We start from the raw sequence: 17,020 nt of genomic DNA, 5'->3' as shown, positions 1-17,020 counted from the left end.
TACTTGTCTACATTTGAGTTTTACGCCATTGTTCCTCGTATGCAAAGTGTCATCGATCATAAACAATGTTGATCTGTCTACATTCGTGAAACCATTAAGTATTTTAAATCATTCGATCAGTTTTCCTCAGAGGCGACGTTTCTCAAGAGAGAACATGTTAAGGCTGGAAAGCCTTTCTTTGTAAGATTTGTTGCGCAAGGTAGGGATCATTTTTGTTGCCCGACACTGAACACCTTCTAATTTAGCAATGTCCTTTGCATGGTGGGGAGACCAAAACTGTACTGCATATTCCAAGTGGGGTCTGACTAAACTATTGTAGAGTGGAAGTATTACATCTTTATTCTTGAAGAAAAAGTCTCTTTTAATGAAGCCCAACATTCTGTTCGCTTTATTTGCTGCATCAATGCATTGCTGTGAATTTGAGGTTTGACGCGATTTTGACCCCCAAGTCCTTAACGCATTGAATGCTTTTCAGTTTAACGCCACACATACCGCGATAAGGTTGTTACTCAGATTTACCCATAGTGACTTTTGGCATCACAGTGGTGCAAGACATATTCCCTAAGCAAGTGTCAGGACTGTAATTCTGATAAGTTTTCAAAAATATTTGACATTTAATCGCAGAACCAATTGATAGAGTTGAATATGCTTAACTAAAGATCTAGAGGGAGGGAAAGTAGTCTCTGCAATACTATACGCAATATGGTCTTAATCTATAGCGGTATACCTTTCAGGTAACATACAGATTGGCTGGGCAGAAGAACACCAACATGGCATCTATATTTTTTTTCCAAAACATGTCATCTAGTTCCTTACCAGCGGCAGCGGTGCTCATCTTGGCACTCCTTTACTTGTGGCAGCAGCAAGATACCCTGACTAGGATACTCCACGGCGGTCTCTGCACCCTGCACAGTTTCTTGACTCCTACAGCTTTATTCGTGTGAGGGCAGTGACTGTCGGAGGGCAGCGAGGGGAGCGAGCTCTGCCGCGGACGCTGGCTGGCTCAGCTGGGCGGCGTGTGTGTGTGTGTGTGTTGTCACTTGTGGTGGCAGCCAGCCCAACTGAAAAATAATAAATGTATCGGCAGGAAAAATAGTACCTTGAATATAGAAAATGCACATCAAATGTTACCTGCAGCGATCTACAAAAGTTTTTTTGCAATGACTGAACAATGTGTGGTCATACTGTCAGTGAAAATAACGTTGTTTACGTCGCCATGACAAAGGCGGAACATCGATCACATTTGACAGGAAGTTTGAAATATATCACAGCCCCAAGCGGGCACCAGTGCCTGCCCCTGACCATGGCATGAGCGGCACATCGTGTGTCCTTCACAACGAATCACAAGTGAACAGTATTGGCCTGGCGCCAGGCCCCCGCCATATTTGGGCTGCGATATCTTTCCTTTTAAGTCCATGGACCTGACTGATAGCGCTGATTAGGACTGAAATCCCTTCTTGCATGTAGATAAGTGCGGCGTACTCTTAAAGGGAGTGAGTGTTCATGCTGGAGTACCTTTCAAAATTCAAGGAAGACTACTAAGACGAGGATGGAAGATTTAGGTGAGTGGGCTGAGGGTCGGTGAGTGGCACCGCTGCACCCGCCCGCCGCCCTCACTGCCACCTGTACAGTGCCACCCATGCCAGCTAGTGGCACTTCCTACTCACGCTCTTGGCACACAGAACATCCACTGCCTTACATGCCATATCCTGCTACCAAACGACTCCCTACCCATCAGTTGGTTTGGTGTCCACGGGCGTGACTCATGCCCATTATGACTGCCCACATTTGATAATGAAAACATGTTCATCACAATCTCATTTTTTAGTTTTCACTTTTTCTCCCCAATAAAATAAACTTCCTGGGTGGTCTATATTTATGTGTGGAACCTCACTCAAGTGAAGCCCCATCTTTGAATTACAATAGCAATACTAATGTAATAATAATAATAATAATAATAATAATATTAATAATAATAATCATTATCTTAATCATTCCATTGGTGGTCTTCCCTTACTTATGTTATTACGAGAGTACTCTGTTATTTCCTTTTATTCAGTACCAAAACATGTACGGTAAAACATGCTAATCAAGTTAAATCAACCATTATATACCCTAACAACTAATGGTTTGACCTGTAGACAATAGACATATATAAGAAAATCTTTTAATGGTTATTTTTAATAGGATGTTTTTATTGCAAAGGAGTTTCTCCTCTATTCTCTGAATAGAATGGATACCATTACACACACACACACACACACACACACACATATATATATATATATATATATATATATATATATATATATATATATATACGTATATATATAAATATATATATATATATATATATATATATATATATATATATATATATATATATATATATATATATAGGTATATATATTCTTTGAATGGAATGGATGCCATCACATATTCTGATATACCATATATTAACTGCAACAGTGAAGTATTTAATAGAATATACACACACACACACACACACACACACACACACACACACACACACACAGACACACGCCGCTCCGGTAGCTCAATCAGCTAGAGCGCCGCACTGCAAGGCTTCAAGGCTAAACAGGCGGCGGTTTGAGCCCTGCTCAGGCCAGGTTCTTTCCGTTGAGTAGAAGTGATTACTGTCCCCCCTTGAGCAAGGGGGATGGGGTGTGTGGTGTGTGAGGTCCTGGCAGTACCCAGAGATCGACGATAAAGAGCATGCACTTGCTCATATCGGGAGGCACCTGCTCATATCACACACACACACACATATATATATATATATATATATATATATATATATATATATATATATATATATATATATATATATATATATATATATATATATATATATATATATATATATATATATATATATATATATATATATATATATATATATATATATATATATATATATATATATATATATATATATATATATATATATATATATATATATATATATATATATATATATATATATATATATATATATATATATATATATATATATATATATATATATATATATATATATATATTATTGACCATTTTTTACTTCCCTGCTACTACTTACCTGAAATGTGAAAAGGAACTTCTTTCCCAAGATTTTTGCCAATTTTTTTCACGGTTCAGCAGTGTCTGAAGTAACCCCCAGAATGTGCGAACAGGTTCAGATACATAAACCCAATGAAGTATAACCACTGTTCGAAGTTCCCCCAAGGATGTCCGAAGTCCCCCCCGACATGAGGTCACTTCGGACACCCATATTTTTTCACTTAGCACAAAAACTATTAAGTTTCGTGAAAATGTTGCACCATGTAATCATAGCCCTTAACAATAGAGTAAATGCACACTCAGCATAGATCCTAGGCCTAGAAACAAAAATTTCATAAGCAATAAACCTTGAAAACTGTCCAAAGTCACCCTGGTTTACAGTATTTTTTTATGTCTCTCAAGCATCTTCCTTTTCTCAATTTTTTACTGTGTCCTCGTGTGTTGCTGGTGTTTCTTACTACTCTTAGTAGTAACTCCTCATTATCTACTTCTTCCATTTTATTCCACAATTTGTAAATTAGTATTAGGTCTCCCCTTTCTCTTCTTTGTTCCAATGTTGGCAGGTCCATTTCCTTTAACCTTTCTTCATATGACAATCCCTCCAGTTCTGGAACCATCTTCATTGCCATCCTTTGTATTCTTTCTAGTTTTTTCACGTGTTTCTTCTTATGTGTGTGTGTGTGTAGCCTATTTACCTGGTTGTAGTTTTACAGGGCCTGGGCTTACGCTCGTGTGGTCCCGTCTCCGTATCTGTATTTGTCCAACATTTCCTTAAAATTTTGCACACTCTTCGCCGATACTACATCCTCACTTAGTCTGCTCCAAACCTCTATATTTCTGTGCAGGAAGCTGTATTTCTTTATGTCTCTCAAAGTCACTCAAACATCTTCCCTTCCTCAATTTTTTACTGTGTCCTCTTGTGTTCCTGGTGTTTATTCCTTCTCTTAGTAGTAACTCCTCATTGTCTACTTCTTCCATTTTACTCAATAATTTATAAATTTGTATTAGGTCTCCCCTTTCTCTTCTTTCTTCGAGTGTTGGTAGGTCCATTTCCTTTAATCTTCCTTCATATGTCAATCCCTCCAGTTCTGGAACCATTTTTGTTGCCATCCTTTGTATTCTTCCTAGTTTTTTTTGTGTTTCTTCTTTTGGGGAGACCACACTGCCTCCGCATATTCCAATTTTGGTCTAATCATAGTGGTTATTAACTTTTTCATCATATCCTTATCCATGTATTAGAATGCTAATCCTATATTTCTCACCATTTTATACGTATCACTGAATATCCTATTAACATGACTCTCAGGCTGTATTGTCACCCACAGATCTCTCTCTTCTTGAACTTTCTTTAATATTTCTCCATCTCCCATTTTATATATCCATTTTGGTCTCTCTTCACTCTTTCCCATTTCCATTATATACATGACATTTCTTCACATTGAATTCCATCTCCCATTTCATACTCCATTCCCAAATCTTGTTCAGGTCATCTTGCAGAATTTCACAGTCTTTACTGTTTCTTATAGTACATCTTTGCAGTTTTGCATCATCTGTAAACAGGCTCATATAACTGTTTACTCCCTCTGACATATTGTTTACATATACTAGGAAAAGTATTGGTGCTAATACCGATCCTTGAGGCACTCCACTCTCTACAATTCTCCATTCCGATTTCATGTCCTTTACCACTGTTCTCATCTCTCTTCCCCTTAAGTAACTTTCCATCCAGTTCATCATTTTCCCTTTCAATCCTCCTTTATTCTCTAGCTTCCATAGCAGTCTTTTATGTGAAACTTTGTTGAACGCCTTCTTCAGGTCCAAGTAAATGCTATCAACCCATCCGTCCCTCTCTTGTATTATGTCTTTCACTCTTGAGCGTGTGTGTGTATGTGTGTGTGTGTGTGTGTGTGTGTGTGTGTGTGTGTACCTAGTTACATTTTCCTAGTTGTAGTATACAGGGCCTGAGTTGCACTGATTTTGTCCAGTTTTCATGCCTATATTTTTCCCTAAATTGCTGCACAATGCATTAACCATCTCTTTATCTTAATCATCCTAAATATTTTTATTTCTTTTGGGAAAACAGTTTTGTACTTTGTCATTGAAAGATTATCCCATATGCAGTTTATATTGGTGTCCCCTTAACTTCCTGGATTCACTTTCCCTTTTAAAAAATATATCAGTATTTTTGATTCCTCTAAGTATATATACTATTTGTAATCAACACTCCTCTCTCTCTTCATTGCTCCAAGGTTCTCAGCTTCATTTCTTCTAATCTTTTTTCACAAGTTAAATTTTCCAGTTTTGGTACCATCTTGTGGGCTATTCTTTGTATTCTTTCCAGCTTCTTCATGTGTCCCTTCTTGTGAGGCAACAATAAAAATTTCCAGTTTTCCAGTTTTGGTTTAATCATAGTAGTTATCTTTTTTTTTCATCCTATATTCATCCAGGTAGTGAAATAACATTTTTATATTCCTTAGCATATTGTGTGTGTGTGTGTGTGTGTGTGTGTGTGTGTGTATTCACCTAGTTGTATTTACCTAATTGTGAAATACAGGAAAAGAGCCGTACTAGGCTCGTGCTGTCCCATCTCCATAATGCTTATTATCCAGTTTGGCTTTAAATTCATGAATCATTTTTGCACACACAGTCTCCTCGTCAAGTCCGTTCCATGTTGTTATGCTTCTGTATGGAAAACTGTATTTCTTGATGTCTCTCCTGCAGTCGCTCTTCTTCAATTTCTTACCATTGCCTTTTGTTACACTTCTGTCACGTACCACTAGGTCTTCCTTGTCCAATTTCCCCAATCTCTCTTGTATCCTGTACAATGCTATTAGGTCCCCTTTCTCTCTTCTGCTCTCCAGTGTTGTTAGTCCCAATTTCTCCAGTCTTTCTTCATAAGTATGTTCTCTCAGAGTTTCCAGTAATTTAGTCGCTGCTCTTTGTATTCTTTCCAACTTTCTAATTTCTTTCTTCAATCTAAGTGACCACACTAATGCTGCATATTCCAGTCTTGGACGTATCATCAATGTTATTAGTTTCTTTACCATTTCTTCATCTAAATATGTAAATGCTGCTTTTATGTTTCTAAGAAGATTGTATGTTTCCCCAGTTACCCAGTCTATATGTTTTCCAAAGGATAACTTGTCTGTTATGATCACACTCAGATCTTTTTCTTCATTTTTTTTCATGATTCTTTCATTACTCAGAGAGCAGTTCCCCGATATTCGTCTACTGCTCTTACCAAACTCCATCATGCTACACTTCTCTGTATTGAATGTCATTTCCCATTTGCGTGACCATTCGCTTATTCTGTCGAGATCTTGGCTCAGAGCTACACAGTCATCTTCATTAGCTACCCTCCTCATTATTTTAGCATCATCAGCAAACATATTCATATAGCTTGTCACCCCTTCTGTCATGTCATTAATATAAATTACAAACATAATCAGAGCCAGCACCAATCCTTGGGGGACTCCACTCGTCACTTCCATCCAGCTTGATTTATTATTCCTGATTACTGTTCTCAATTCTCTCTTCATCAGAAGTCCATAATCCAATCCAATATTGAACCACCCAGACCTCCAACATGATTAAGTTTCCATATTAATCGCTTGTGTTGTAATGCTGACTTGCCTGATGGGCGAGCCTCCCATAACCCACTTAGCCAGTGGTGGCCGACTGGTAAAGGAGTGGCTCTCCCGTTACGCTGGTCGCGGGTTCGATCCCCGGCGCCGGCAAACCTTTCCTTGTCTGGATTAATTTCTCGTGTGTTTCGTTACACACAGTGGTCGTGTGGGAGTGGAGAAAAGAGTAAATTCTGGCATTTCAGTGTGGTACTTTATGAAACGCCTTCTTTAAGTCCAGATACACACAATCTGCCCAACCGTCTCTTTCCTGTATTATATCAATTACTCTTGAATAGAAACTGATCAGATTAGTTACACAAGACCGTCCTCCTCTGAATCCGAATTGGCTATTTGTTAATATACTGTTTTCTTCTAAATACTCCACCCATCTGTTTTTTTTATACTTTTCTCACACATCTTTGCTACTACACTTGTTAATGACACTGGCCTATAGTTCAACGGGTCTTCCTTACTTCCTCCTTTATGTATTGGGACGATGTTAGCCCTCTTCTAGTATCTCGGTACCTTCCCTTGTGCTAGTGAGACATTAATCAAGTTGCTCAACTTTTCAGCTATTTGCTGGTTACACTCTTTTGTATCATCCGGTCCTGCTGATTTCCTCGCATCCAATTCTTCCAATAATTTTCTAACTTCATCTGCTGATGTTTGTATTCTCTCCAGACCCACTCTATTCCCCGGCACTGCATCTACACCTTCAAACTCACTCTCCCTTGTGAACACTGTTTGGAAACAATTATTCATCACTTCTACTATTTCACTTATTCTATCAAAAATTTCACCATTAACTTTAACTTTCTGAATCTCATCTCTATTTTTCAACTTTCCATTTATGAACTTATAAAACAGTTTTGGCTGGTCTTTGCACTAATCTACAATATTTTTCTCAAAATTCCTTTTTTCTACTCTTCTTACTTTGACATAAGCATTCCTCTTCCTTTTGTACTCATTCCATAGATCCATCCTCCTATTTTTTCTCCATTTGTTCCATGCCTTCTCCTTTTCCTGCTGGGCGTCTACACACTTTCTATTATACCACTCTTCTCTTGATTTCTGGCCTTCTTTCATCCTTGGTACCCACTTTTCCACTCCTTCGTTGTAAATCCATTGAAAGATAGCCCATTTTTCCTCCACATTTTCAGCCTCAAAAAAAGTATCCCATTGTGCTTCCTCAAAATGTTTTCCAAGTTCAAAATTTGCCTTATTAAAGTTAAATCATTCTTTCCTGTAATCCTCATTCTTGATTATTTTACCTCCTTCTCGTAATATGTACTCGATAAGTACGTGATCGCTCTTTCCTATAGGGCTCTTATACAGGTAACTCTCGATTTACGCGAGTATTGTGTCCTTGAAGAGGTCGTGTAAATCAAAAACAATGTAAATCAAACAAGAGGTAGGTTTGTATCGAAAAATGAATATTCACTTCATTCAGTGGAGAGAGAGAGAGAGAAAGAGAGAGAGAGAGAGAGAGAGAGAGAGAGAGAGAGAGAGAGAGAGAGAGAGAGAGAGAGAGAGAGAGAGAGAGAGAGAGAGAATATCCATATCGCCGAGATATCCACTCAGGCACTCAGTCCCAGCCTCACTCGTGTGAGGAAGAAATGAGGGACACCATGAGCGACTGGCTATTATTGGTACCGGTACCGAGCAGTCTGGTACCGGTACCGTACCGTATAGCTAGTACCGTTAGTACTGGTACTGGTACCGGTATCTGCCCACCCCTATTGTTGAGTAGCGTGGCAGTGTGGGTACTGTATTGTTGTTCAAGTGGCGGCGAGAGAGAGAGAGAGAGAGAGAGAGAGAGAGAGAGAGAGAGAGAGAGAGAGAATATCCATGTCGCCGAGATATCCACTCAAGCACTCAGTCTCAGCTTCACTCGTGTGAGGAAGAAATGAAGGACACCATACTGGCTAGTATTGGTACCGGTATCGTACCGTATAGCTGGTACTGTTAGCACCGGTACTGGTACCGGTACCTATCCACCCCTATTGTTGAGTAGCGTGGCAGCGTGGGTAAGACAGGCAAAGCCTCCAAGAGGATTTGCACAAAATTTCAGCTTGGTCGGATAGATGGGAGATGCCCTTTAACGTAGACAAGTGCCAGGTCCTTCAAGTTGGAACGAGGAATAAGAAGTTTGATTATGAAATGCGCGGCGTTAAACTCAAAAGCGTTCAATGCGTCAAGGACTTGGGGGTCAAAATAGCGTCAAACCTCAAATTCTCACAGCAATGCATCGATGCAGCAAATAAAGCGAACAGAATGTTGGGCTTCATTAAAAGAAACTTTTTATTTAAGAATAAAGATGTAATACTCCCGCTCTACAACAGTTTAGTCAGACCCCACTTGGAATATGCGGTACAGTTTTGGTCTCCCCACCATGCAAAGGATATTGCTAAATTAGAAGGTGTTCAGCGTCGGGCAACGAAAATTATCCCTTCCTTGCGCAACAAATCCTACGAAGAAAGGCTTTCTACCCTTAACATGTTCTCTCTTGAGAAACGTCGCCTCCGAGGAAAACTGATCGAATGTTTTAAAATACTTAATGGTTTCACGAATGTAGACAGATCAACATTGTTTATGATCGATGACACTTTGCGCACGAGGAACAATGGCGTAAAACTCAGATGTAGACAAGTAAATTCAGACTGCACCAAATTTTTCTTCACCAACGTTGTAGTGCGTGAATGGAATAAGCTCCCATCATCAGTGGTCCAGTGTAACACGATTGACTCCTTCAAAAATAAGCTCGACCGTCACTTCCTTCAACTTAATATCAACTAGAGTAGAAATGCAACGTTTTGGAGTCTCCTGATTAATGTAAAATCACTTAGGTTTAAGGACAGACCACCAAGTCTGGACCATGGGGTCTGTGTGGTCTGATTTTCTATGTAAATCAAGTGGCGCGCGGGAAGAACTGAGCTCAGCTGTGTGGCCGCGGCGCCGTGTGAGTCCAGTTGCGTGAGACATCTGGTGGCCAATCCATAAAATATCGCGTATAAGCGAAAAAACGTGTAAGTTGAACATTTCTTTGGATTTTGGACCCCGCGTTTTTTCAAAAACGCGTAAACCAAACTAACGTAAATTGAGAGTTACCTGTAGTTCATCTCCTCTATGATATCTGGCTCCCTGGTGATTATCAAGTCCAATCTAGATGGCTCGTCTTCTCCTCTGAATCTTGTATTTCCCTCTACCCACTGTGTGAGGACGTTATTTATAACCAATTCCAAAACCTCGTTCCCCCATGAAGCTTCACTTCCTTCCGTTGACCAGTTTTCCCATGACACTTCCTTACAATTAAAATCCCCGATTATCAGAATCTTATCCTTCTCCTCCAGCAATCTCCTTAGGCAATCCAATGTGTCTTCCAGCTTCTTCTTGTACAATTCTTCTGTCCATAATTTGGTTTTTAGAGGGACATACACCACTACGATATTTCTGCATCCTCCCCTTTGCAGTCTTATTCCCACACTCAAGACCTCCGCTTCCCCTTCGCCATAGGTGACACCCTCCACTGTCCATTCTTTTTTCAACAATAGCATCACTCCTCCTCCTTGTTTATTTTCTCTATTTCTCATCCATACATTATATTTACCATCCCCTAAGTTAAATGCATTTATACTACCAGTCAATTTGGTTTCCATAATCCCAATTACATCTGTTTTTTCCTTGCTCAGATAATCTCTTATTTCTAACATTGACGATATAAACCTGTTCACATTAGTGTATGCCACCTTCAAGCTGTCTCCTGTTCCCTTCTGTACCACTTCCTTAGGTCCATGTCTATCACTCTCCGGAAAATCTTATTTTTTTCCTCTTCTGACCTTGCTTCAAAGAATGAAGCAAGGTCAGAAGAGGGAAAAAAAAAGGTTTTCTGGAGGGTTTTTTTTTTTTTTTTTTTTTTTTTTTACTATTGTGCCGGTAGGCTTCTTCCCGGTGGATCCTGATGGTCGGTCCAAGGCTTTGTCCCGGTGGGTCCTGAAGGTTGGCCCAGCCCATTCTGGTGCAGGCGAGTGTTTATAGTGGCGCCATCTTGCATTGGCTCATGCTGCCCTCCCGGAGCCCATCTGTAATCCTTGAATCTAGAATCCGGGTTGATAGGTGGTCTTCTGGACAACATGTGGGTAGTTTTAAGCCACTCGGCGGCGGCTGAAAAATCCCAGCTTGGTGGCACCGGTCGGGGATTAAACTTGCGTCCTCCTGAACGCGGGGCCGTCTTGCTATCCGTTCAGCTACCGCCTACCATAGACATGGACCTAAGGAAGTGGTACAGAAGGAAAGAGAGTGTGTGTGTGTGTGTGTGTGTGTGTGTGTGTGTGTGTGTGTGTGTGTGTGTGTGTGTGTGTGTAGTTACCTATTTGTATAAACCTCTTTGTAGTATATAGGGCCTGAGCTCAAGCTCGAACAGTTCTGTCTCCCAATCTATGTTTGTCCATCTTTTCCTTCATTTTATGGGCACTGCTCACTTCAACAATGTCTTTGCTAAGTCTATTCCATGTATCCACATTCCAGTTTGGAAAACTGAACTTCTTTAGGTCGTTCAAACAAGTCCTCTTCCTCAATTTCTTTCTGTGTCCTTTTAGTTGCCTCCTCCCTTCCATCTCGATTAAATAATTTCTATCTTAACACTTCCATTCCTCTCGTATTCCTGTACAACGCTATTAGGCCTCCTCTTTCTTTTCTTTCTTCCAGTGTTGATAAGCCCAGTAGCTCTGATCTAACTTGATGGCAGGTTTGATAGTTCTGGTACAGGTAACTCTCGATTTACGCGAGTTTGTTTTACGCGTTTTTTTAAATAACGCGGGGTCCATAATCCAAATAAATGTTTAATTTACACGTTTTTTCCACTTATACGCGATATTTTATGGAGTGGCCACCATATGTCTCACGCAACTGGACTCACACGGCGCCGCGGCAACACAGCTGAGCTCAGTTCTTCCCGCGCGCCACTTGAAGAACAATACAGTACCCACGCTGCCACGCTAATCAACGATAGGGGTGGGCAGGGTACGGTACCAGTACCGGTACTAACGGTACCAGCTATACGGTACGGTACCGGTGCCAGACTGCTCGGTACCGGTACCAATACTAGCCAGTCGCTCATTGTGTCCCCCATTTCTTTCTCAGACGAGTGAGGCTGAGACTGAGTGCCTGAGTGGATATCTCGGTGATATGGATATTCTCTCTCTCTCTCTCTCTCTCTCTCTCTCTCTCTCTCTCTCTCTCTCTCTCTCTCTCTCTCTCTCTCTCTCTCTCTCTCTCTCTCTCTCTCTCTCTCTCTCTCCACCGAATGAAGTGAATATTCTCCGGTGTATAACGTGCACCTTTTTCACATGAAAAATGCCTGAAAGTTTAGCCCTGCGCGTTACACGCCGAATATACAAATTTTTAATGATTTTTTTCTTCTTTGGAGTGTTTTTACGGGTCTGTTTTTCATCTTATCCAATAACAACTGCAAACTTACCTTTATTATTGTTAATGATCCTTCATAGTCCATGGCTGTCTTATAATATGTTACCATAGAATACAGGGCGATCAAATAACTACTATACAAAAATTAAATCGGTGGAGGATCGCCCATGCCTTGCTGTTATCCCGTTTTTCCGTTGGGCGCCATTTGTACTATCTTGATCTTGATGTCACAGGAGGCTTACGATTGTATGACTAAGGAGCAGTACAAGCTACAATAAAAAAATCATATTGGAAAAAAATATCCATGTGTTCATAATTAATTATTAATATTAGTGAGAATAATGGGGTAAATATGATCTCAGAAACTGTACATCATGAGTCTTGTACAAGGAGTTATTTCGCGCAATATCAGCCCGGCCGCCATTTGCATTGTTTACAAACCACACAACCACACCCATACAACAAACAGCTGCATGCCGCGTGTCACCAGAACCGCGTGAATTGTGTCTTGCCTAGTTGTCTGTCATAACCTACGAGTGATGGTGGGAATAATATGCTTATTATGATATCAGAAGCTGTCCATCATCAGTATGTTTACGGGGATGTATTTCTCACAACACCAGCCCGGCCGCCATTTTCATTGCTTTACTCAAGGACCCCTGTCAATTCAAGCTGTAAAGATTACACCAAAATATATAAAGTTCGGAAAACTGTACATTGTCAATGTTCTTTAACCCGTACATATTTCTGAGTATTTTAAGATCTTTTTTTTTTTTTTTTCAAAATTGTTGTCTTAAAGTTTGGGGTGCGCGTTATACGCCGGTGTGCGTTATACGCCGCAAGATGCGGTATTTATTTTTCGACAGAAACCTACCTCTTGTTTAATTTACATTGTTTTTTATTTACGCGACCTCTTCAAGGACGCAATACTCGCGTAAATCGAGAGTTACCTGTACCATCTTAGTCACAATTGGCAGGTTTGATAGTTCTGGTACCATCTTGGTTACAATCCTTTGAATCCTTTCAAGTTTCCACATGTTCTTTTTCTTGTGTGGTGACCAGACAACTGCCACATAGGCTACTGTAGCATTGATCTAATCAATGTTGTTATTATATTTTTCGTCATGCCCCCATCCAAGTAGTGAAATGCCACTTTAATATTTTGCAGCAGACTATATGTTTCTCAGATTATCTTGTTTATGTTATTCTCAGCTGTCAGTGTATCTTGTATTGTAATTCCTAAGTCTTTTTCTTCCTTCACTGTGTCGATGATTGTCCCTCCCATCCTATACACACCACATGGTCTTTTTTTACTCTTACCCATTTTCATTGTGTGACACTTCTTTGAACTCCATTTCCCATTCTTTACTCCATTCATGTGTCTTATTCAAATCTTCCTGCAGTTTATTACATTCATCCTCATTTTTTTTTTCTAAGCAGCTTGACATCATCTGCAAATGTACTCATGTACCAGTAACTCTTGACTTTTCTGGCATATCATTTATATATATTAAAAATGTTATAAGCATTAACACTGATCCCTGTGGAACTCCACTTGTGACCATTCTCCATTCCGATATCTTGTCTTTCAACACAATTCTCATTTCTCTGTTTGCTTGGTAATTTTTCATCCATTCTCTCATTTTTCTTCCCAATCCTATGTGGAACTTTATGAAATGTCTTTTTTAGGTCCAAAATTATGCAGCTCCCCATCTTTCTCTCCAGCACTATATCTTGTACTCTTGAGTAAAATCATATTAGATTTGTGACACAAGATTTTCCTTGTCTGAATCCAAATTGACTTTCATATATTATCGTCTCATTTTAAATGGTCTACCCACTGTCTTTTGATTATCTTCTCACACAGCTTGCACATGACAGTTGTTAGGGAAACCGGCCTGTAGTTCAGACACTCTTGTTAATTTCCTCTTATATAATGGGACCACATGTGCCCTTTTCCACTGTACTGGGACTTCCCCCAGTCTTGATTGAACGACTTGTCTGGATCTGGATCTGGACAGAAATGGGCAGGGCACCTATCAGGTGCATAACACACATATTTGTGTTGGCTGTTCGAGGGATGGGGGAGCCGAGTGTCCTGTATTGATTCTATTAACTGTTCACTGCACTCTATTAGTACTTGACCTGATATTTCATCTAGACCAATTGCCTTCTTACCATCTAGTGATTTTAATAGCTCCAGTATATCTTCTCCATCCACTTATATGTTTACCATTCTCTTGACACTTCTCATCCTTCTCTTTAACCCGGTAGCAGCAGGGATCATGTTTCTTAAAGGTTCCTCTAAGCGAGAAAAATGAGAAAAAATCATCACTCACACAAACCATTTCATAATATATATCAAAGCATTTGTGATCAGTTAATGTATCATCTATTTTAGGGGGTTTATATCATGGCACAAATTTGGCCCGTCGCTGCCACATGGTAAAGCCACAAATTTGCCCCGTCGCTGCTACCAGGTTAAATTCTGTCTATTGGGTAAATACCTTCTGAAAGTTTTCATTTAATATTTCACAGATTTCCTTTACATCCTCAAAGACTTGGTCTCCCACTTTGATCACATTTACAGCTTTATTTTTTTCCTAATTTCTTATTTATGTCTATAAAAAAAAGTTTGGGTTTCTCCGTACATTTTTCTATTAAATTCTTTTCATATTTTTTTCTTCTCCTCACTTTGGTGTGATCATTTCTAGCTTGTCTATAGCTTTCCCTGATTATGGCATTCCTTCTCCGTTTTAAGTTTTTCCATGCTCTAAATTTCTTTCTTTGCTTCCTGATATCATGTGTGTGTGTGTGTGTATTTACCTAGTTGTGACATACGGGAAAAGAGCTACGCTCGCGCTGTCCCGTCTCCATATCCACTCTTGTCCAACTTTTCCTTAAAATCACGAATGTTTCTTGCACAAACCACTTCCTCCTCCAGCCTATTCCATAGCTCAGTGCTTCTGTTTGGGAAGCTAAACTTTTTCACATCTCACCTACACGTGTTCGCCCTCAACTTCTTTCCATGTCCTCTCGTTTCTCTCTCGTTCCACACACACAAATGCTTCACTCCACTCACCACCCTGTACACTGCTATCAGGTCTCCTCTTTCTCTTCTTCTCTCCAGGGTTGTGAGCCTCATGCTATTGAGTCTCTCCTCATAAGTCCGATCTCTAAGTTCCAGTACCATCTTAGTTGCCACTCTCTGCACTCTTTCCAGCTTTCTTATGTTCTTCTTTTGGTGAGGAGACCAGACCACTGCTGCATACTCCAACCTTGGCCTTATTATTGTAACTATTATTTGCTTCATCATTTCCTCATCTAAATACACAAATGCTGTCCATATGTTCCTCAGCAAATTCATAGTTTGTCCCGTTATCCTGTTGATGTGTTTGTCCAGTGACATGTTCTCTGAGACAGTCACTCCCAAATCTTTTTCTTCCACTCCTCTGCATGTGTGTGTGTGTGAGAGAGAGAGAGAGAGAGAGAGAGAGAGAGAGAGAGAGAGAGAGAGAGAGAGAGAGAGAGAGAGAGATTGGTGGGGAGGGGGGAAGATGTAGTGGAAGAAGATGGGAAGTTTGATAAACCAGTTTCTCAGAAAATGAGGAAGGTGGAACTAGTATGAAGGAATGGGGGTCTGTACTAAATAGACAAAATGAAGAGTGGCTAGAGACAGGAGCAAAATATCAATTGTATGGAAGGGATGGTATCTTATTAGACAACAAAAATAGAAAAAAATATATTATAACTATTCAAGTACTAATATATTGGAAATAGTCACACTCATAGACAAACATAAATAGCTCTGTTTTTATCCTTGCAGGTAAGAGAGCATTCCCTCTGCACCAAACACTGAATGACAAATGCCCTCCAGTTGTGGGTGAGTACTGTGGTGTGATGGTGGCATAGTAGCAGGGTTAGCACCAAGGAGACTATATTAGTACTATAGTCTCCTTGGTTAGCACTGACCCGCTTTGCATCTGTCAATATTTGGGGTAGTACTAACCCTGCGCCATTGTGTTTCCCTCCTGCCTCCATTATATTTTTAACTTATTTATTTATGTAATTCTTCGTGTCCGAATCTCCTCTTATGGGTTTGCTGATAAATATTATTGTTATTATTTCACAATGCGTCCCTTTATAATGATTTATTAACTACTGAGCAAATATTGAGAGAGAGAGAGAGAGAGAGAGAGAGAGAGAGAGAGAGAGAGAGAGAGAGAGAGAGAGAATATCCATACATCAAAATATCCTCGCCTCATCAGATGACACTGGGAGGATATCTCTATGGTAATGGTGTTGGGTTTTCGGTACCGGTATTACCGGTACTCAAATTAGCGGTATCTGCCTAGTCCTAAATTGGTCACCCGGCGTGTTGTGTATGTTGACAGGGATGGAGCATTCGTATTCGGTATTTGTATTCGAATACAGTATTTGAATGTATTCGTATTCGATTTGTTTTATTGTAGATAAATTAATTCTCCTTCGTATTCGAATACTTGGTAAAGTATTTGTATTCTTCGAATAATCTGACGAATAATTATACCTTTATTATTAGGAATAATGATTCATTTGGCTGTTGAGTGTTGCCTTAAAAAAGTTGGAAAGTTTCGTTTAGTCGGCGCAACATCTGTGGTCATATGCCGGAGAGACAGAAGGGGAAGGAATTATAGGAGAAGGGAACAGATCCCAGGAGACGGGACACAACCTCCGATTAATACCTGGTACCCATTCACTGCTGGGTGGACAGGGGCGTAGGGTATCGGAAAAGCCGCCCAAATTTTTCCACTCCGCCCGGGAATCGAACCCGGGCTCTCTCGGGTGAGCCGAGTGTGCTATAGTGAATCCACGAGGAACTGGCGGATTGGGGGGTTTCTGCGGGGGTC

At 40.1% G+C, this 17,020-nt stretch overlaps 2 protein-coding genes across 5 annotated transcripts in view; one reads left to right on the top strand and one right to left on the bottom strand.

Moving 5' to 3' along the window:
* Positions 1-1,663, bottom strand: part of LOC126997337 (actin-related protein 5-like) — a 141,053-nt gene extending 139,390 nt beyond the window's left edge. Inside the window, exons 1-2 of one of the 3 annotated variants that reach the window (XM_050858379.1) lie at positions 1,516-1,663; positions 817-1,061 (exon numbers count right to left, since the gene is read on the bottom strand). In XM_050858379.1, coding sequence (XP_050714336.1) covers positions 817-835 — 19 coding nt within the window. In that variant the 5' untranslated portion in view covers positions 836-1,061; positions 1,516-1,663. Of the gene's footprint in view, positions 1-816; positions 1,062-1,185; positions 1,412-1,515 lie in introns of those variants that run through there. The other 2 variants (XM_050858380.1, XM_050858378.1) reach the window with 2 other exon arrangements.
* LOC126997334 (transforming growth factor beta-1-induced transcript 1 protein-like) overlaps positions 1,415-17,020 on the top strand; it is a 176,021-nt gene continuing 160,415 nt past the window's right edge. Inside the window, exons 1-2 of one of the 2 annotated variants that reach the window (XM_050858373.1) lie at positions 1,415-1,562; positions 15,958-16,014. In XM_050858373.1, coding sequence (XP_050714330.1) covers positions 1,550-1,562; positions 15,958-16,014 — 70 coding nt within the window. In that variant the 5' untranslated portion in view covers positions 1,415-1,549. The remainder of the gene's footprint in view (positions 1,563-15,957; positions 16,015-17,020) is intronic. The other variant, XM_050858375.1, reaches the window with a different exon arrangement.

This window comes from Eriocheir sinensis, chromosome 12 (assembly GCF_024679095.1).
Source record: "Eriocheir sinensis breed Jianghai 21 chromosome 12, ASM2467909v1, whole genome shotgun sequence".
Lineage (NCBI taxonomy): Eukaryota > Metazoa > Arthropoda > Malacostraca > Decapoda > Varunidae > Eriocheir > Eriocheir sinensis.
This window is presented reverse-complemented; position numbering and strand designations above follow the sequence as displayed.